Source organism: Ambystoma mexicanum, chromosome 7p, assembly GCF_040938575.1.
Source record: "Ambystoma mexicanum isolate Mex_15411 chromosome 7p, UKY_AmexF1_1, whole genome shotgun sequence".
NCBI classification, from domain to species: domain Eukaryota; kingdom Metazoa; phylum Chordata; class Amphibia; order Caudata; family Ambystomatidae; genus Ambystoma; species Ambystoma mexicanum.
In genome coordinates this window covers 171,362,578-171,384,779 of record NC_090939.1, presented here as the reverse complement: position 1 = coordinate 171,384,779, position 22,202 = coordinate 171,362,578, and the positions used below count along the sequence as shown (strand labels likewise).

Genomic DNA, 22,202 nt, shown 5'->3' with positions numbered 1-22,202 from the left:
AAAACAACACTATCTTCATAATACCCTTTAGTATTATCTGGGATGGAATTATAGACATCTAAATTCTGTTGTTCCCACAAACCCAGGGACACTAAAGAAACACTAGCTGAGACTCTCATGGGTTCATCAGCCAGTAGGTGAAGGTTTCCACTTGTCATAGGTACTTCTTCCTCTGGGGAGAAGGCTAAGGAGAAAGTGTGGACCCCTGAAGGTTTACCCTTACATCTGGGATCCCCTTTCACATGGTCAGTTGACCCACAAACATAACATTTCCCTAATGTTTTGATGAATGGGGGTTCGTTCTGACTTCCATCTGGTTTCGATCCAGATGGTACAATAGCCTGATTCGGTTTCCCTTCTGGCTTACCCTTATTGTTTTGTTTGGGGCCCTCTTTTGGATGGGGGGTATTAGAATTCTCCTTGTTATCTTTCTTTGGCTGCTTTCCCTCATCCTTCTTCTGAGTTGCCTCAGAATACTTGTGAGTAGCCCTGTTGGCAACACACAGGTCAGCAGCCTTAGCTAACTTCTTTGGATCAAGTTCCTTAGAATCAGTGCTGTCTGAGCTCAGGAGAGCAGGCATCTTAAATTGACTCCATCATAACAAGATTTCTCATACCTTGATAAGTGTTTACTCTATAACCCTTAACCCAACCATCTAAGTTGTTCAAACATTCACATACCCAGGTAGCCCAAGGGGTGCCATCATGTTTTCTGAGGGTCCTAAACCTCTTAAGGTACTGGGAAGCGGTCTTCCCAAATCTAGAAATTAAAGCTAGCTTCACATACTCATAATCCATCCTGTCCACCTCCCCCAACTCCATCACAACATCAGATGCAACAGTGGGTAGCCTATAGAAGAGCCAAGGAAGCAACTGATTCCCTGTAATGTCTTGAATCCCATGGTTATACTCAAACATTGCTAACCAATCCAAAATATCAAGCTTAGCCTCATACATACCAACAATGTCTTTAGGCATACGGGGTCTGTTAGGACTGGAAGACCTAGAAAACTCTGGGAAAGAAGCATTGTCAATTCACAATTTCTTCATTTCTAGTGCATGATTCAACTCCATTTCTCTGAGTTTAAGTTCCTGATGCTTTTGTTCAGTTTGAGCATTAATATGCTTGAATTCCAATTCAAGCCTCATCTTTTCTAGAGCAATGAATTCAGGACTGAGTGTAGGACCTGATGGGGTCCCAGTGGACAAAGGTTGAGGTTGCTGAGCAGGTACAGGAGCGGTAAGGCCTACATCGTGAGACACATCTGCCTCATCTAACTCATTCATAATAACTGATACATTATCATCCTCATCATTATTCACATTTGCTGGAGGGTCAGGTATTTCAGACCCACTCTCCAGACTTTGTTTCTCTAACAACCTTTCAATTAATTCTGACTTTTTGCCTTTAACAGAGAGATTCCTTTCCCTATACAGATTTTTCAGATAATCTACAGTGTAACTAAGGAGGGTCTCCTGACTGTAGTTTTACATATCAGACATGATAAAAATTTGCTTTTTAGTGATGTTTAGTCTTGTGGTTAGTTGGTCCAAGGTAATAGCAGCACTCTAAGTGTAATTACTATATTTTATCCTCACCACTGTACACCAGCGTTAGGCAGAATCATAAGCAGTACCCTTTGGGAACACCACACACAATTAAGACTACAAGTGCAAGTACAACTTCACCTTTGGTACAAGCCTGTACTACACAGTAAAGTGGTAGCGATGGCTGAGCAGTCAGACTTATCTCAAGAGTAAAGTGAGCAGTATCAGAAGTTACACAAAGGACAGCAATTGCTATGGTTCAAACAAACACTGACCCAAGGTTTTTGAGCAAAAGAATATACATTTATTTACACATTCATTTGTAAAACAGTTCACTAAATAAAGCAGCAGAAAATCACATTCTTAATATACAACAAAACACCCAATCAATTCTGGACAAGTTAAGCTCTAAATGAAGTGTGAGCAAAATGTCACTCCAGCAATTTAAAAAGGGAGGGAAAGACAAGGTTATACAAAATTAAGCAGCACCAAAAAGTAAGTAGGCAGGGCAATGTAGAAAAGGCTTGCTACAATGAGGATTCAAATCAATTGGACTGGGCCAATGTTAATGGTTCAGAGTCTTTGTAGAGGATCACACAGTTCAGAGTAGTTTGCGGTTAAGTCTTTGCCAAGAGTTCGAAACGAAGTTGGTCGGAAGAAAAGTTACTTAAAAGAATAGGGAAGGATAAGCCCTCAGATTGGCAAACGATTTAAAACAAACACTTTCACCGCGGTCAGACGGAACGAACAACGGGGTTTTAACAGTACCATTAGAAGAAGAAGGATTCTGTAGCTGAAGCAGAAGTTCCCGGCAGATCCTGCAGGCTCACGGTTAATGAAGCGACTGTCGGACTAACACAAAGACGGAAGACTGGAGGGTCCTGCACTGCCCAGGGAAGAAACCAGCAGCAGAGCAAAGCAACAAATAAAAGGTGTGCTCCTTAAAAACCCAAAAAGGGTTTGGTCCTCCTGGCTATACGGTTCACTGCAGCTGTGCAGCAAATTTGACCAGGGGAGGGAGGCCTTACTTGGTGTTTGGCAAACTGCTTGGTCCCACCAGCTCAAGGGAAGAAGATTCCTTAAAGATCTTCTCTGTCGTCGAAGTTTTGAGATTCGAACCCACTGCAGGCTTCACCGGGAGGTTCAGTCATGGTAGTGGTCCTCTTCCTTCAGCTTTTCTTTGGTTCTCTCAATCCAGTGGTGACTCTGCCTTACAAGTCCCAGCGACCTGCTTTTTATGCAGTTTTCCCGCATTCACACAGCCTGGCTGTCAATCAGACAGCAGGATGGCTGTCCTGGCAGGACAGTCATCTAGCCAATCAAACAAGAGTGTATCTTGGGTTTCCAAGGGAACCCTGTGCAGGGGTCCTAAAACCCCTCCGTCACATCCTGTCTACCCAGACTCTCAGGTGCCTAAGGAGGGCTTCTGAAGCCCACCAAAGGATGGCAAACAAAGTCACCAAACCTGGTTTGGCGCGCAGCGTAAAAGACGAGAAAGACCTTTACAAAAAGAAATGGCAAATAAACCCAGCCGGAACCAAATAAAAGTAAATGTGATCCAGCTGATTAAAGTTTGAGGCTACTAACTTAGTCTAAAACAGTACCAAGGCTATTTTCATAGACCGCGGTATAAAAAATATGGTAGATACCACTGCACCAACCGAATTTTAACGAAAGGGGGACGAAATAATGTTCCATGAGAGACAGACAAAAAGGGATAACTATTAACCCTTTCCAGTACAGATAGGTTTTACTGGGTCTGTGAATTTAAAAAGTTTAATAAAGTCAATGGAAACTTTACATGTTTTGGGAGACAGTAGTCAGTCCCAGAAAAGGGAGTTTAAAGTAGGAAGTCAGAAAAAGACAACCCTCTGTCACTGCACTATAGGTACTGTGTGACACACAGTAAAATGATGATGCCTATGGAGTAGGTGAGGCTCTACAGTCCATGAACACAAAAATATAAAACACACAGCAAAACACATGTATGAGTGGGGAAAAAAGGCTCACACTCTTACCAGGTGAAAAAAATAAATCCTAGAAATCCAGCAAAGCTGCTGAGGGACTCAGTAGGTAAGGGAAATTAGCCATTAGGGAGAATTCTCCCTAACCAGGACTCTGCTAGAAACAATGTTTCTAGTATCTGGCTTTCTAACTACCGGTTTAACCACAAGTGACACAATCTTGCTGGTCAATTGTCTCCCAACAGAGTGTTCACTTGCCGAGGAAACACATTTGCAAGTTAACAGAAACCCAGATGTCAAGCCACATTCAGAGGAGTTAAACAAGAATGTCATGAGCATTTCCAGCAGCCAGTTCACAAATTTGGAAAACAGGAGATTTGGGTCCCTCCAGAGAGCTTAAGGGTACAAGAAGAAGGGGAACATGAATCCTAAGTTGGTGGCCAGGTCTAATTAAGACCTGGTCCTATCCCCTAACACAAAGGTAAACCCAAGTGAAACGGGACACGTATGACAATCCCAGCCTCTCCTCAACTGCAGAACGAAGGTGCTGACACTGATGGAGAGCCCAACCAACTTTGGGGAGCCAAGCCCTATATGAAGCAAAGACCCCTTTCAGTCAATGTGGTTTGTTGGATAAGATGGTTGTGGCAGATATTGGGAGAGCATTGTAGAGTGAAAAGGGGCAGGTGATGAGGAGTTGTAGCTGTGAGAGGGAAGAGGGGGGTAGGGACCGGAGTGAATGACAACATGAGGTGGTGAAGGTGGCCAGATGAAGAGGCTGTTATAACTTCACAAAATGAAGGTGGTACAGTGTAAGAGGAGATGGGAGGCAATACAGTGAGTTGTTAACATTTAGAAGGGGGAAAAGAGTAGTAGGAGGGGTTACAGTGCAGCACTGAAGGAGGCACTAAATGGGGGTTAAAAACTAGCATTGAGATCAGGATTGAGGCAAGGAGGAGGGCAAACCCCTGGCCACGTAGAATAGGAAAGAACAACGCGAATGGGATAGCCCAAGGCAAGTGGAGGAGGAAGGAGGAGGAACAAGTTCCAGCCAAGGAGTCCAGACAAGGAATAATCAGGTTGGCCCAAGGTAAGAGACTGGAGGTTTTGTGAAAAGAGGAGGACTGGCCCTGGGAATACACTAGATAGGAGAAAGCAGAGCTGCAAACTCCTGACTCCATCTCACCTTGACGGAGAGGTTGCACCTGTTGCATCAATTGGGTGAAAGACAACACAACGTACCCGGAGAGCTTTGTGGAACTAAGATTAGCAATAGGGTCTGGGAACCCCAGTGAAATGTGCAAAAGACTACTTAGAGACTTTCAAGGGTCTGAGAACTTCTGGAAAACATGCAATGCCACAGTGCGGTTGCACAGTACAGCACCCATTGTGAGATACATGGTTTTGGTGTTATCACTGTTCTGTTGTTTTCACTCATTTGGTTTACCTTTTGTGTAAATAAACCCTGTGAATATAGTGTTGTGTGCATTGCATGTTGGCATCTTTACAATATGTAATGGTGAAATACAGGAAAAACGTACCCATGAATTCCAAACATTATGTTCCATTTAGCACATCTTTTCCACTAAGAGAAAAGTCCTGAAAGAAAAACAGTTTGTATCTAGAAATTACAGAATTCAATGTTTCATCACAGAGAACAAAGAAAAACAGACAAACCCCATTTGTTCCTGCATGTAGCGTTCCATCAGATATCTCCTGCTTTTCTAAAAGGAAACGAAAGTAGGGAAGATTAAAATGTATTTGTGTATGTATTTAGATTAGCCAATGCGCTGTAACAAATTAACTAGTTATTAAAATGAAATTGAAACAAATTTAATTCAAGAAGAGGTGCTAAAATGAGCTTTTAGGGAAGAGCAATAGGTAGAAAGAGTACAAACGAATGTATAGAGAAAGCAAAATAGCAGAAAGGAGTAGATAACCAAGGAGGATGAGGAACAGTCACTAAAAACAAGAAACAAGAAAGAGGAATGAAGTGTATGAGTAGGATGACAGGTATAATATTCAGTCATCTACTTCTTGATGAGAATTACGCGTAACAACAGCAGTACATCCTCTTCATCTCCAGCTCAACTCCCTCTCTTCTCTATGTTCTATTCTCTCCATAACATTCTCTGTCTCAACGAACAACATTGTAAGTAAACACTCTACTTGAACAGTTAAAAGAATACAATTTATAAAACATATCTTTCCCACTCTCATTAAATGAGATGATATTGAAGTTAAAACTGAAACAGATAAAAACAGAACAGTAGAAAGTAATTTCAAATACTTCTAGATTAACTTGATCAAGCAAGGACGATTTTGATTGATTGCCTCTAATGTTAACTTGATACAGCAAGGATAATTCTAACCTCACTACTCTCTCTTTATTCCAAACCTCACCTCCATCCACTCTTGGAGCATTTCCATAATCTCTATTAACAATTTGTTCCCATCACTAGTTGGACTCACACTTCCTTCCTCTCCTTGGTAACTTTATTTTGAATCTTTCACCCGGGTGTAGCACTTCAGCTCTAAATACAAACCTATGATCGTGGGCCTCATTATGACCCTGCCGGTCGGAAACAAGGGAGCTGGTAAGCTTACCAGCACTGTTGTTTCCGGACCCGCATATCCTGCCGGAGCCGCTGTGCTCGACAGGTTTTACCAAGCTGGGCACAGCGGCCATGGTAGGCAGACCGGTCACAGAAGCACCGGCACTGTGTCCCTATGGGACTCTTTCGGAATGGGGGCTTACAATTTACCGGTGCCTGACTTTCTGGGCCGCCGGGGTTGTAATCTCCCGGTAGCACCGGGAAGTTGGGTGCCTTTAAATATTTCCAGGTACCGTGGCAACCCACTGGTAGCAACAGCACGGTTACCGCCGGACCCTTAATGAGGCCCCATGTCTTGATTTGGAAATCTCCCCACTCTTCTTAATCTTGTCTCTAATATTCTCAACTTCAAGGGTAAACATTTTGCATCTACCTAGCCACCCAGGTGCCAACAAGGTATTTGGCTTACGACCTCTCAAAACTTCAAATGCGAGACACTACGCATCCCATGAGGGGTTATCCTGTATTGAAACATTCTTCAATGATACTGACAGACATTCTTATGCCATCCATGATTGTTGGATTAAACCTTTCAACCTATCTATTGCCCTGGAGATGATATAAAGAGATCCTGTGAAGCAGAATTCCCACATCTCTCAACCAATTTTGAATCTCCCTTGAGATAAATTGGGTACCCTTGTCACTCAACAATCTTAAAGGGAAGCCTTCCCTCCAAAACACACTTTCCAAGAATGTTATCATACATTTTTGTTGTGACATCTCTCACAACTCCCACTTCTGGCCATTTGGATAATAAATCCATCACTACTATGACATAACTATCTCAGACTCCTGCAAAGTTAAAAAGCCCAGACAAATCAATAGCTTTGCATCTCACAACTTCAGATGTGTGTCACACAACCACGGCAGGTACCCTAATCTCGAAATCTTTATCACTGTCTCTACATTCTCCACATTCCTTAATTTGTATTCCGATTAACTCATCCTTATTTGGCCACCAAAAATCTGTTTGTCCATCTGCCACTGCATTGTCTTTTCCAGATACATGTTTTACAACAAAGTTCAAACCTTGTAATTTCATCACCCACTTGACAATCCACGTCGATACCCCATCCAAACCTTTGCTGTTAAATATTGCCACTAAGGGCTTGTGATCAGACCTCACAATAAAAGGTTGGACGAACAGATAGACTTTTGATATTGCCCAGGCAACAGCCAATGCTTCCTGTTCGATAACAGAATACAGATACTCTATTTTAAATGCAAACGTTACTGTGTGATCCTTTGAACCTCCACTTGCATCAACACAGCACCTAGCCTAGAGTCGATGGCATCAGTGTACACTATTGTCTGTAACTCATATCTGTAACCTTTCAAAATTGGGGCTTTCCTTTGATCAACTTTTACATCTCAGAATTCCGACTCGAACTCCGACCAAACAAACTGCACTCCTTTTCTAGTGAGTTTTATTCAACTGACTCAGACACATTTGGCATAATATTCTATCACGCCTAAAAAAGAAGCTACCTCCATTTTATTCCTGGCTTTGGCCATTTTGGCTATGGCTTTGACTGCACTGCCTTTTGGTTTTACTCCCTCCTCAGATAAATTGTATCCTAAGTAATCAATGTCTGACTTCCTAAATTGCACTTTCCTAAAGTCAAAGTGAGTCCAGACTCTCCTAACTTTTCGAACACCTCTCGCAGTCAGATTTCATGCTCCACCTCATCACATCCCCAAATCAAATATATAATTCTGATCATATTTAACACCTTTAACTCCTCCTGATACACTATGCATGACCTTCTGAAATACACTTATTGGAGAGATTAAACCTAATGGCATCCTAACACACTTAAACATGCCGATATGTGTTATGAATGCAGTCACATCAGATGACTCTGGATGCAGCCTAATTTCAAGAAGAGAAATCCATTTTGCCCTGGGAAGTTCAGTAACAAGCACATCAATCTAAGGCTAGGGAAACCTCTCTGCCACAACTTCTCTCAGGTCTATGCAGATTTTTACTGCTCCATTGGCTTTTCTTACCGCAATGATGGGATGGACCCATTCTGATGCATCTGTCGGCTCAATGACTCCTTCCTTCAACATTCTGTTTAATTTCAACTCTACTCCCTTCTTGAGAGCCAACATAACTGTCCTCAACTTAGCTACCATAGGTATTGCTCCTCTTTAGAGGTTTGTTTTATGAATGAAACCTTTTGGACATCTAACTGTATACCTCATGTTCTTGTAAATTAAAAACACAGTAGCAACCTCTCCTTCACTTTTAGAGTAAACGTGTTGCTCAGCATTGGCATCAAGTTTTATCCCTAATGCCACTTGACAACCCAAACACAGTAAGTTGTCTTCAACACTTGTCATAAACACCCTGGTCATGGCACTTTTCCCTTGAAATTCTATCTTGGCTTGTATCTCCTATTAGCGCAATGTAATTTTTTTCCATAGGCATTTATATTAACATTAGCGTCTTGTAAAATATGACATCCTTATTTTGATTTCCATGTGTCTTTCCCATTAAGTGGGTAGTCTGTACTACTATCAATCAGCATACAAATTCCTACTCCATACACTTTGACTAATGATCTGGTTTTCATTATTTTAGCTTCTATAACTGCATTCACTAGGGTTACTATATCTAATCCATCAAATATTCCAGTTTACAAATCTTCCTCACTGGTATTTTCATTCACACTATTACCTCAGGCAGAGCCTATTCTGCAACATTTAGCCAAGTGTCCTCGCTTCCCACACAAACTGCACTGCACATATACCACAGTGCACTCTTTGTCCACGGCAAGATGCTGTGTACTACTACATCTATAATATCTCCTGATTTGACATTCAAGTTGGTGATGATCCTGGTATTCACACATTTCCCACTCCCTCTGTCTCTAGTTCTCCACTCAGAGTCCCTCCTAAAACCAGAGTTTTGATTCGACACATTCTTCCCTTTAAGTACCATATTATTCTCCCGTAAGGCTCTGTCTTCATCTCTGGTCAATCTTTGATGCAAGATGCTGTCTGCTTAACTTGCTTGGCTATCTCCATGGCCCGATCCCAGTTGGGATCTTTTTCTTTCCACAACTCTTCACATACTTGGCATTTTATTATGAAACCTCTGAGTGTTGTCGTAAACTCTAAAATGGTCTCTCCTTTCTTGTTTCTTTGTGGCAAAGTGATTTCTAGACAATTGTTTTCTTTGACTTCAAAGTGTTTGTCTAATTTGGCAATGCTAACTTCAAACATGTTTAAGGCCCCCTCCCCATGTTCTGGCTGCACTGGAACAGGCAGCTTTGTATATATTTCCTGCTCAGCATTCCCCAATCAATGATAAAGCAATGTGTCTTTTCTCTCAATGGAAACATTTGGTCCATACATCCCCAAAACAAATTTTAAAAAATCCTGCTTCCAATCTTTCCACCTAATTAATGGTTCACCAGGTTGAGGTAGGAACAGCTCTGGTCCTGGAATATTCCAACTGTTATAATATACTCCACTAAGATTGTTGCACATTTGTACAACCCCTTTTAAAAAGAAAAAACCTCATAATCACAGATCTCAGTGGACACCTATCTGTGCATCACGATTGCCATCAGAATTCTTAGGTCTTTAGGACTAAGTGCCTCATCAGGGGTTGGGCGGAGCAGCAAAAATGCAGTGGTAACGCTATTACCATCGCATTAACACTCTGCCCAATCCCGAGTTTTGACAGAAATTTGGAGAATTACCCTGCACTTTTAGGTCATTTGCTGAGCTATTACTGTGGCGCTAATACTGCCAGCGGTAATAGTGCTGTTACTACCCCATAGAATCCTATGGTCCCTACAAAAAATGGGGAAAAAAACAGCCTTACCACAACTTGGGATCCTGTGCTAAGAGCGCCAGACCAAGTTGCGGTAACGCTATTTGCATTGGCACTATCCCAGAGGATTTACCGCAGAGATATGCCAAGGTTGTGATGAGGCCCTTAACATCTTATCTTATTTCCCTTACAGCGGTCATAACGCATTACGCAACAAGTGAGCCTCAATTTCATGTTCATCCTCACTCCTTAACAGGTTGCCGCACCCCTGTTGCTAGTCAACACTTCTCAAGCTGGGACACTTAGTCCTATCTCCCTTGCTTCTCAGCGTTCATCAAGGCATGCTCATGTGCACCTGCCATGAATCAGAATTCCACCAACTGTGTCAAAAATGGCGAAGTCCCCACGTTCTGTTGGTTAATGGTGCTCGGCTGTGCCTACCTCTAGCCAGTAGCCGCACCGAAAAAGGATTATTCCTGCGATCCTCGTGTCCCGCTGTTTAACGGTGTCCAGCTGTGTCTTACCTCCAGGCGGTGAACTGCTTTAATACTGGATTGCTCCTACTAGCCACGGACACCACCAGTTCATGCCCAGTGAGTTTCATATATGGGTTTGTAAGCTGCCCGTGTGACTCCATTGCAATCGTCGGTCAGGGAGCTTTGTATGGTATGGTAATGTTTATTTGTAAAGCGCATATACACAAGGCAAGTGTTTCAAGGTGTTCAAGGAGGGAGGGAGCAAGCCCTTGAAATTCTGAACGATACAAGTCTGCACAGGCAGAGTAAATGCATATATTAAAGTTAACAGTGTAGATAACGGCACATAGGTCTGACAACGATTCTGCAATTTTTCCAAGTGCATTTAGGTGCCACCATGCAAGGAGGGGAGACAGGGAAGATGGTTAGATGATCTTCAAAAGCATGGTACATTGAGATTGTGCAAGTGCACAGACAGTACAGGCGAGGGAGAGGTGCGGGGGGAAGACATGTGCACAGGGGGGAGTCGAAGTGCACCCACTCAGTCAGAAACTGGGTTAAGTGATGATGAGAGATGCCAAGTGCAGCAGTGATGAGGTAAATGCAGGCCTGGAGGCAAGTGCGAGAGGACTGTTGAGGGTTCCAGGGACCTGTGAGACTCTGAGGCACACCCAGCGGCCTGTCAGCAGGCTGTGTTGGAAAAGGAGGGGGTGAGGGATAGAGCGGAGAGAGGGGTTAGCAGGGTAAAGGGAGAGAGAAGGAAGAGGAGAAAAGGAATGTCTTAAGGAGTTTCTGGAACTTAAGGAGATCAGGCTCAAGAGAGAGAGCGGCAGGGAGGCTATTCCAGTGGGAGGCCCATGCTGAGGATAAAGTTCTCCCCCCAAATCCCTGCTTGGAGAACCGGCTCACTCGCAGAAGGTTGGAGGTAGATGAGCGAAGAGCTCATGAAGGACAGTATTAAGGTAGGCATTGTTGCATATAGGTAGGTCCCAGGCCCCAGAAAGCCTTGTGGACAATGCAGATGGTCTTGAACGTAATCCTTGCTGCCACAAGGAGCAAGTGGAGGGATTTCAGCACTGGAGAGCTGCAGTACCTGAGCTTGAGGGCAAGAATAAATATTGTGGCTCTTTTCTGGATGAGTTGCAAAGGGCGCAAAGCAGTGGAAGGGAGATTTAGGAAGAGGCTGTTGCAGTAGTCCAGCCTTGAGAGAACCAGGGCCCTGAAGACAGTGAGCCATTGGGGGAATGTGAGAAACCTCTGAGGAGGTGCAGCTAGTAGTTAGACTTTTTTTTAGAAATGTCTGAAATGTGAGTGGAGAAGGAGAGAGTGCAGTCAAAGATGAGCCCAAGATTTTTTTGCCTCGCAGGTGGGTGTGGGTGCAGGGCCAAGGGAGGCTGGCCAGAGTGAGAGTGGGAAAGCTGGAGCAGGAGTCCCAATGCAAACAATCTCAGTCTTACTGGCATTGAGGCAGAGGTCGTTTATAGCACATCATGACAGAATTGTGGACAGATAGTCAGATATAAGCGAGGTAGAGGAGGTGGCTGAGGGTAGCCTGAAGGAGAGTTGTGTGTCATCCGCATAATACTGAAAATTAGAGGAGAAAGAGGCAATGGCACGTGCCAGGGCGGCCATGCAGACATTGAAGAACCAGGGGAATAGGTTAGAACCCTGGGGAAAGCCACAGATTGAAAGAGTGATAGTAGAGAGAAAGGACCCATGTTTCACCTGGGATGGGTGGTTGGAAAGGAAGGAGGTTAGCCATGCAAGAGCCTGACCTGTGATTCCCAGGGTGTCACAGAGATGTGCGATCAGGATGTTGTGGTTTACTGTGTCAAAGGCAGAGGAGAGGTCAAGAAGAATGAGGACAGAGGGAGTGTTAGTGTCAGGATTTCAGAGCTGGTCTTCAAGGGTGTGCCGAAGAGCAGTTTACATGCCTCTGCCAGTCTGGAGCCAGACTGATGGTTATGGAGGCAGTCAGCAGATTCAGTGTGGAGGCTGAGCTGGGAGATAGCCAGGTTCTCCAGGAGTTTGCCCAGGGAAGAGGTGATAGAGATGGGGAGGTAGTTTGCCGAAATGGAAGGGTCAGCCGAGGGTTTCTTAAGCAGAGAGTGCACAAGGTAGCGATTAAGGGGAGTTGGGAAAACTGCAGTGGCAAAAGAGAGATTGCAGATATCAGCCAAGGCTGAAGGGATAGAGTCAATGTTGTCCTTAATGGTTTTGGAGGGGTAGGGGTCCACCTGTTTGGATGAGGCCTTCATAGACCGGACATGTCTGGTGACCTCATCAGGTATGATGGGGGTGAGAGAAGAGAGGAGAAGTGATGGAGCATCCATCACATAGAGCCCACAATAGCATGTTTGAAAGACGCACAACCAATCCCCAACGAGGTTAATGCTGTTGCTACTGATCGCCAGAGCATTTCTGGCAAGAAACCAATCGTAACAATTAACAAATCCAACAAGAGTAATGAGCATATTAAAAGCAAAGAGGGCAGTCAAAGTTCTTCCAAGGGAAGAAAATGCTTTAGGCATGGACGTATTGCACATTATGCGAATGCTCCGGATTGTCCAGCCCTTACTGTAGTCTGCCTCAAATGCAATACAAGGGGCAATTTTGCCAGGTGCTGCAGGAATTTCGATAAGGGTACAGTTAAAGAAATATCAGCAAGCCAGGAGGGTGAAAGTGATGAAGAAGCTGATGAAGAAGTCATATAGTCAGTGAATGAGATGGGTAGTAAAACCAAGAAGGGGCGAAAACCCCATGCTCATATTTCAGTAGGCAATGTCTGTATAGCGATGCTTGTAGACTCAGGTTAGGAGTATTCCATAATACATCACAAAGTATGGAAAGAGTATTATAAGAATGTTACTTTGCTGTCTCCACGGGTTAGAGCTAGTGCATTTGGAGGCATACCCATTGAGTTTGTAGGGTATTTTAAGACACATTCAAAGTGGCGGGATAAGATGATAAATGCAGATGTGTATGTTTCAAAGAAAAATGTCAATCTACTTTGCTGGTTTGAACAAGCACAATTAAGAATTGCTATCAATCCTAGGGTGCCGGGCATGTAGCCACCATTTTAGATGAGAAACCAGAAGCCAACTTCACAGGTGTGTTTGAAGAGTAAATTGGCTATTTTAAGGGTTTTTCGCAGGATCACTCTCAAGCCAAATCCCATACCTGTCACTGCAATACTCTGTTGTGTACCCATAGCTCTCAGATGAGAAGTATCCAAGGAAATAAAAGAATTGCTTTCACAAGATATAATAGCAGAGGTTGAGGCTTCGGACTGGGTTTCCCCAGTAATACTAGCGTAAAAGGGGAATGGCAGTGTTCGGTTGTGTGCTGATTTAAGAGCCTTAAATAAGTGTGTTGTCATGGACAAATTTCCCCTTCCTAACATCGGAAGGATGGTGGGCATGATGACAGGTACCAAATATTTCAGCACGCTAGACCTAACATCTGCCTACCATCAGATCAATTTATATCGGTCTGGTGAATGCCATTGCTAACATGGAAGCTCTCAAGAACAAACAAGGAGTGTTATCGCTCCTTGGGTTAGTAGAGTATTATGCAAAGTTTGTGAACAGATTTGCTGACAATTCCACAGCCATAAGGAAGTTGTGTAAAAAAGATACTGGGCCTCATTATAAGTTTGCCGGTCCGGTAACTACGGTACCAGTAAGCTTGCAGGTGTCATGATGCCTACCCCCGGGGACCCAGACCAAGTCCAGCAACCCCGGAAGCAGGCATCAAGTTATTCCAAGCAAGCCCAACATCCTCTGCTAGGGGCTTTTTGGGTGCAGTCCTGGCGTCTATGGCGCCAGGCTCATATGGAAAGTCAGTCCTGGCGCCATAGGCGCCAGGCTCATAGATTAAATCTTACCTGATGCAGACCATGCTGCAAACTTACCTGATGCAGACCATGCTGCAAGTGCTCCAAGCCAAAAGAGGCTTGGAAGGGACTACTTTACCTAGGGAGTATTTTTTTACTCGGGTGGGGCTGGGGAGGAATACTTACCTGGGACTACTTTGGAGGCTATTTAAACAACCCCCAAAGAGCAGCACACGCTTCGCGTTACTCTGCATCCAGCAGCGTAACGCTCACCGTGCCTGCAAGTCTGCATCCAGTCTTCTGCCACGCCCGTCTCGAGTCTAGAGCTCCTAGAAAAAGGGAGAAAGAAGGAGAAAAGGTTAGAACAAGAGCAATACCTTTGATCCTTACCTGAATTCCCGATCCATCGCGCCTTCGAGCTGGAAGAAAGAAGTTATTTTATGCGCGTCGCCTCGCCTGCTGCAGCACCGCGCTGAACTCATCGGCCTTCACAACATCTTCACATTCCACCGCATCCTTCTGCATGTTCCCGCCGCACTCCGACACCTAAGGGGAACATAAGAACAGCGAGGTGAGCCAACGGAATAAACAGAGGCAATATTAGTTACCCCCCATAGACCTACCTGATTTTACCACTGGGGGGTACTATTCCTCTTAACGGGTCGGCGCAGCCTCCACTGCATCCTCGCTGTACCCCGGCCCCTAAGGGGAACAAAAGGACAGCAAGTTGAAACAAAGGGACAAACAAGGGGAAACCTCCTCACCACAATAGACTTACCTGCTTTTACCGCCGGAGGCATTATTACCGAGACTTCAAACTTTCTCTCAGCGCCTGAATAAGGAAGAAGGCAACAGGTTACATACTGACATTATTTTATCGAACTGTGTTGGATAATACAAATCCTTACCTGAATATTACCGGTTGCCACGAGGAACTCTTTGCTAGGGTCAAGCTGCAACCTGCAAGGAATCGGACAAGAGTGAAAGTCAGACATTTGAACTCTTACGAACTACATACTTACGGCGTCTTGCCGGAAATCTCAGAGTCAATATTGTTCTGGAACTCACCAATTCCTTGTAGCCAGTGAAGCAACTGGTTATCTACGCGCCCCTGCGCTCAATGCATGATGGAGAGCTCATCTTTCCAAACCATCAGGTGAGACTATAAGAGGGGACATCAAAGGTGATTAGTGGGGAGAACAGCGGGGGTGGAGGAGGTTAACGCTCAACTCCATGGGTGGTTAATTCCCTTTCTCCATTTGCAGAAGAATATTCCTACGGGCCAAGCAAACGAAGCTAAGTGGACCAGTCCAGTCTGTCATCTCGGCACTATGCATCACATTGGTGGAGACCGCAGCTGTCCAGTTCAGATCGGCGCCCCTGTGGGAGCCAGGTGAGCTTAACAGCGGGTGCCTTTCTGCCCACCAGGTCCGACCTGGCTGGCAGAAAGTCACCCGCGAGGATAGCATGTCGGATGCACCGGCACCATTATGAACGGTGCCGTTGCATCAGACCTCCCCATTACCATTGTGCTCTATGGACCCCAGCCGACCTATAGGACTGGGGGTTTCCAAACAGCACTTTAAGATGAGTAGCAGCACCCTTGATATGGATGGGGACTCTTGCACCAAATCAATAATGACAACTCAATTGTTTGGCAAAGAGAGTCCGCTTAATGACAAGTACAAAAAAGGGGGAGTTCATGAATATCAGCAATCGCTCGATCTTCCTTCTCACTTCAACTCCAATTAATTTCAGAAAAAACATGACATTTATACTAAAAACTCATCATCACTGACACATAACTCTTAAAAATTAGCATGCAACTTGATTGGTTCTAGGAAGGTAACTTTAATATAGACACAATATCTGTATATGGTAATGGGGAGAGGGGATTGGATAATCAGTGTCAGGTGGGTAACTAAGCCCTTCCTTCAAAATGGCTGCTGTAAACGTCACAAAAAGTATGACGTCTCCTTGATTCTATTAACTATAGGACCCTAGATTACATGGTCCACTATGATTGGGTTGGCATCAACCCCACTCACACCTTCCACTTGCTTAGCAGCATGCAGAATAGCCGGCCAGGTGCAGGGAGTTTGTCTGCACCCCCAGCTTCCCTCCAATTATTGCTACAATCAATCATCACTTCAGTGGTCATGTGTCAATTATTTCTGTGTGGTTGGCCTCGAGTCTGCTTCTTTGTCTGGGAAAGTTAGGGCATCTTTGCATGGCACAGGTCCATGACTAGGTGTGAAAGTTTCATCCCTTCTCGCTCGTCTGGTCACGTGATTCCGACACCGTGAAATCACCTTATTCTTCATGCAATTTCGTGTATTTGATTCAATTCTGCCAGGTGTCTGCCATCTGAGGCTTATCTTGACCTTTGCAAACATGATACTCTGTTCTTCTATCGCTTAATTGTATCCACTGTCGGTCTATTTCAGCTGATACGACCTTGGCTTCTTGGCATAATTACCTTCGTCTGAGTTTCTCTCCGTCTTTAATTCTCGATTTGTTTGCTGCGAAACTCTCCTTTTGAGACCTTAATAACCTTTGATTGATTCTGCTCTTGTGCATAGTGGAAGTATACTTATATAAAGTGCTCCTTGAGGTAGATATATGTATAGGTGGTGCTTGCTGCAATCTATCTTACTACTAAGCATAAGCTAGCCACACGATTTCTGTGCTTCTTGCCGTTACTTTGCATATGTACATGTTTAAACTAACTGAATATCTTCATCGCGCATATGGCATCATTTCTGACATCTTGACATCAATTATTTCACTTTAGGCTCAGGATGTCATTTATCCATGGTGTTTTGTTTTTTTTCATCATTCACAGGTTGTCATATCTTCTATATATGAGTCTGTCTGGGTTCTTATGATGTCACCATTCAACTTCTTTTAGTATCGTTTTAGCTTATTCAGGTATTGTATTCTGACAATCGTCATTCTGTCTCATGTGTCGATATGGTTTTCTCAAAGGGTACCTTACTGTCCAGGTTTTCTTAGGTGTCGGTACTTCAACAGGTGCTGTTCTTCTGATAGGTACTGGACAGAGCCCAACTGTGGCTCTCTGCTGGTTTATTTGCTCATCATACGTCACATATTTTGGTGTGAACATTCCTGTTACTTCAAAATGGGCGGTTGGAGTGTGAATCGAGCTTGGCACCTCCTCTACACCATTCAGCCCTATGGAGCCGAATGGAAACGGGAAGCATCTTATTTACGGCCCCCGTAAATGGGCAATTACCGGGTCTGGCAGGCCGGAATGCCCCAGTAATTGCCCATTCGCAGGTGCTGGAAAATATTGCAAGTTTGGCGGCAGCCTGCCGGTTTTACCGGCAAGGCTCCCGCCAAACTTGTAATGAGGCCCACTGTTTCTGAGCGGTCAAAAAAGTGTCAAGATGAATTCGACAACATCAAAAAGTGCATCATAAATGAACCAGTTCTGAGTAATTCGCTGTTCTGGCTTTAACTCTCTGCTGATCAAACACTTCTCTGAGCAGAGAGCTGGGGGCAGACCTCTCTCCTCAGCTGGCTCCCTCCTATGCAACTGTATCCCTCTTTCTCTCCATCTTGAACTGGACCACCTCAAATTCCGCAAACAACTCAATACCTTCCCCTTCTCCTTCACCTTCCCTCTCCATCTCATGTGCTAACCATCCCCTCTGTCTCTGAGATGGGCGGCCCGGTCCCTCAAGAGTCCATGAGGGTCCTGGCCTTTTGCCCTATAGCCCCCAGCACCTACTTGCACTGCCCACTGGGCTCACATCCACCTTCGGGTTAGTTCATCTCAGCCCTGCACTTACCTGTTGGGCGGTAGACTTCCCTTTTCCCCTGGGTTGTCTCTGCCCATGCACTTACCTGTTGCCTACCCAACTGGCTCCTCTGGCACTTTCGTCCCTATGGTACCCTAATAGCACTTACTCTCACTCCGGCCCCCTTTTATTTTTCCTTTTTCTTCTCACTGCACTTGCACGCAGCGATTATCACAAGGCCTAGTATTACTGCTGTTTCTTTCTATTCATTCATTGTTAATTCCATTTTTTATTTTTCTCCCTTGTTCCCTTCCGTTGAGCCTTAGGGCGCTTTTAAACACTGTCTTGTTGTATAAGGGCCTTATAAATGTAGAATAAAGACTATATGCAAGACAATTGGTCCAACTGGATATCAGAGGAGGGTTTGGGTGCCTACCATAAAGTCATAGATGAACTCAGTGTTGAGGAAGGTTTTCTTTTCAGATCCAATAGAGTTGTTCCTCCACAAGGAATTAGGAATACATTGTTGGAAATTGGTCATGAAGGTCACTTAGGAATGTCCAAAACAAAAAGTTGCTTAAAGGCCACCTATTGGTTGCCAGAGTTGGACAGTCATGTAGAGAACTTAATAAAGGTTTGTGGTACCTGTAAAGAGTCGGACAAGATACTTGGTTGCAACATCCAACCTTTGAAACCAATCGAATATTTGTGGCCATTGATATATTAGGGCCAATAACGGGATCAAATGGAATAAAACAATATATTTTTGCGCTGATCGACATGTTCTCCGAATGGGTGGAGAATTGCATTGTGTAGGAGGTAGACACATGGGCATTAGTATCATTATTGCACATTTTATTCCAAACATATGGTTTCCCCAGCCGACTGTTATCTGGTGTTGAGTTGATGTCACGCATGATGAAAATGTACTTGACCAGCATTGGTGTTGTTCACATAAAGTCTTCTCTCTTCCATCCAGAAACCAATGGGATGGTTGAGAGGTTCAACAGCACCATAATGCAAGGCATCCGTACGTCGGTCAGTGAAGGGAGCTGCTGGGAAGAGGAAGTCATCAAAAGATTGTATGCGTACAGATCATCTCGCCATGCCACAACGGGTTGGTACCGTTTGAGGTACTTAGAAGGAGGAAAGCCTCCACTGCAGTGTTCCCAACCCAGCTGGGAGGCTTAGATTTGTAGAGTGGGATCATAAAGCCTTAATAGAAAAGGTGGAGACTACAAGGGAGAGTATGAAAAAAAGGTATGGTGAACAGAAAAAGACCAGACTGGTAAGAGTGACAGAAGGGGACACGGTCTGGATTCTCAAGCCTAGATGTTTGCAAAGAAAGAAAGGAAGTATGAAGGACCAGTGGTGGTCAAAAAGGATTTGTGTGGGGCAGTTGTGCTGGAAGATGGAAGAGTGTCAATAGAGCCAGGGTGGCTTGCAAGAAATGACCTATACTCTTCCTTGGTGTCAGTAAAAGGATGGAGATGTGTTATATATTATGCTCACTTAATTTGATGCAATATGTTTACATTTAAAGTGGTGCTTGGCACCAGTCAATGCAACACCTAAGCTCATGTGTAGATTTGAAGCTGGTTGTTTATGTTCAGATTGGGCCTCATGCTCAGGTTGTTGTATTATGACACACTAGAATGTGGAGGTGGTATATAGGGAGCTCCTTGGTGAAGTGCAGGCTGTTATAGCAGCCTTTTTGTAAAGGGGCATTTAGAGGAACCTGAATAAAGAAGAAAGAAAATAACTTTGTTGGGGCCTACTTACCGTCTTTCAAGACATCACAAATATATAACACAGGGCAAGTCCATGAATGTACCTAAAGACAATACATTGAAAATAAAATTGAAGGCCGGTGGCAAAGGGAAGCCAATGGACTCTGGCCAAGTATGGAAAGATCTGAGTGCGGGGTGGAAGGCTTTAAAGCAGATGCACTGAAGATGAGAATATAAACTGTAGAAGAGGAAACGTATATACAGGAAGACCAATAAGAAAAGAAGAATCTATATATGTATTTATTTGATATTTATAGAGCGCACCGAACCCGGGAGCATCTGGGCGCTGGTTTACATGAATGTAGTAGTTACAAGGGTTACAAACATAGGTGGTACATACATGGTGCATAGATCTGATATTCCGGTCTATGTGGAGGTGATATTTGCCACATGCTTATAGAGTAGTGTAAGTTCAATTACCTTTGGAAGTCTTGGGAAAAGAGCCAGGTTTTGACACCCTTCCAGAAGGATCAGAGAGAGGCATCTGATCTTAGAGCTAGAGGCGGGACATTCCAGTGTTTGGCAGCGATCACATGGAAGCTGCTGCCTCTGGCCTGCTGACGCCTGTATCTGGGAATAATGAATAAATACGAGTAGGCAGCCCGCATAGGTCTGATGGACTGGGCCTTGGAGGATTGTCTGGACAAGTAAATCGGGGCAGTGTTTGATAGACATTTGTGGGTCTGAGACAGCGTTTTGAACATGATGCTTTCTTGGTCAGGGAGCCAGTGGATATATCGTCTAGCTGTGGAGATGTGGTCTTTTTTAGGGATGTTTAGCGTGGCTCTTACAGAGTTATTTTGAACTACCTGTAATTTATTTCATATTGTAAGAGTTGGAGCCTGCAAAGAGGGAGTTACAATGGTAAATCCTGGATAGTATAAGAGCTCTAGCAAATATGATACAGCAATCAGCGGTCAGGAACGGCCTGCAGTCAAGACATGAAAATACCACAGTGTGAACTGGACTTTTAATAGCAGAAATGTTTAGAAAAGCTTTAATTGTAAGAATATCATGAAGCTGATAGTGACAGGACTGATCAAGAGATAGATGACAGAACAAAGTCATCAGTCAGACCACCCTGTTTAAGAGAGTACTGACTGTAGACCTTATCTAACACCATTGTCACATCAGACACTATCTGACACAACTGCCACATAAGTCATTACCCTAGCACTGCCATCACATCACCCCATATGCCTCGTCAGCCCGCCACACCTACCAACTTTCCCATCAACCTGCCAACATCATTACCTTATCCATTAACCTGCTACTAATAATTTATGAGACATTATCTGCCACCATATGCGCATGATTCATCCGGCTTCCACTGTTACCACATCACCCACTGCCAGATTGCCATCGGTACATCAGCCATTGTATCACAATATTGTCATGTTAGTAATTACCCTATCATCATTACCACATCACCCAGCACCTTACCACTGTTATTATATCATACATCAACCTAAAACCAACAGTACATTAGCCACTGTCTTCCACCATCACATCGCCTATCACAATACCTACATCAGGAAATCAGTCAGGTCTCTGTCACTGCCAGAATATCAGCCATCATTGTTTCACCGTCAATGCATCACATATTGACCTGCTACTGCCAATACATCAGGCATTATCTACCACCATCCGCAAATCAGTTATCACGCTTCCAGTATGATATCATCTGACTACCATCAATACAGCAGCAAACATATCTAGGATATCACACATAACCATACCACAATCAATAGATCAGCCATATCAGCCACATCTCTGTCACCGCCATCAGATCAGCCATCAGTGTGTCACTGTCTTTACATCATCTATCAATAGACACAGCACCCTTGACACTACTACCAACAATACATCAGGTGTCATCTGTCCCTGTTGCCACATCAGTGACTGCCACCTGCCACCATTACCAAACTCACCTTGACACATCAATATATCTGCCTCTACCCTACCATTATGCTCACATTAGTCATTGCCGGTCACGATTACTGCATGGGCCATCACATTTCCACCATCACCCAATTGCCCATCATCATGCCCCTCATCAATACATACGCCGTTGTTTGCCACTCTCAATATACCACTCAAAATACTGCTGATGTAATCATATCACCAGTCAATGTCACCAGATCAGACATCACCAAGCTACAATTCTTGATTAATTTGTTTTTTATTGTGTTATTGTGATGTGGGCGTTGTTTCAGAAATATAAAATATTGATGTTACCTTTATGTATAGTTCACATCTAAAGTGCACAATACAATCTTTATTGCCTCAGGGAACGCAGTGAACCCAGAAGTAGATGCAAGAACCATATTTGGAAAATAGATAAGCCATATAAAAAGTGAGCACATAGTTTGCAAGTGGGGGCTGTTGGGTGGGAGCTGCAATGGTAGATTCTGTAGAATGGC

At 44.1% G+C, this 22,202-nt stretch overlaps 1 protein-coding gene across 1 annotated transcript in view; it reads right to left on the bottom strand.

Moving 5' to 3' along the window:
- The window catches only part of LOC138525800 (B- and T-lymphocyte attenuator-like), a 218,678-nt gene that overhangs the window by 78,496 nt on the left and 117,980 nt on the right, over window positions 1-22,202 (bottom strand). The window contains exon 4 of the mRNA XM_069636014.1: window positions 5,190-5,236. Coding sequence (XP_069492115.1) covers window positions 5,190-5,236 — 47 coding nt within the window. The remainder of the gene's footprint in view (window positions 1-5,189; window positions 5,237-22,202) is intronic.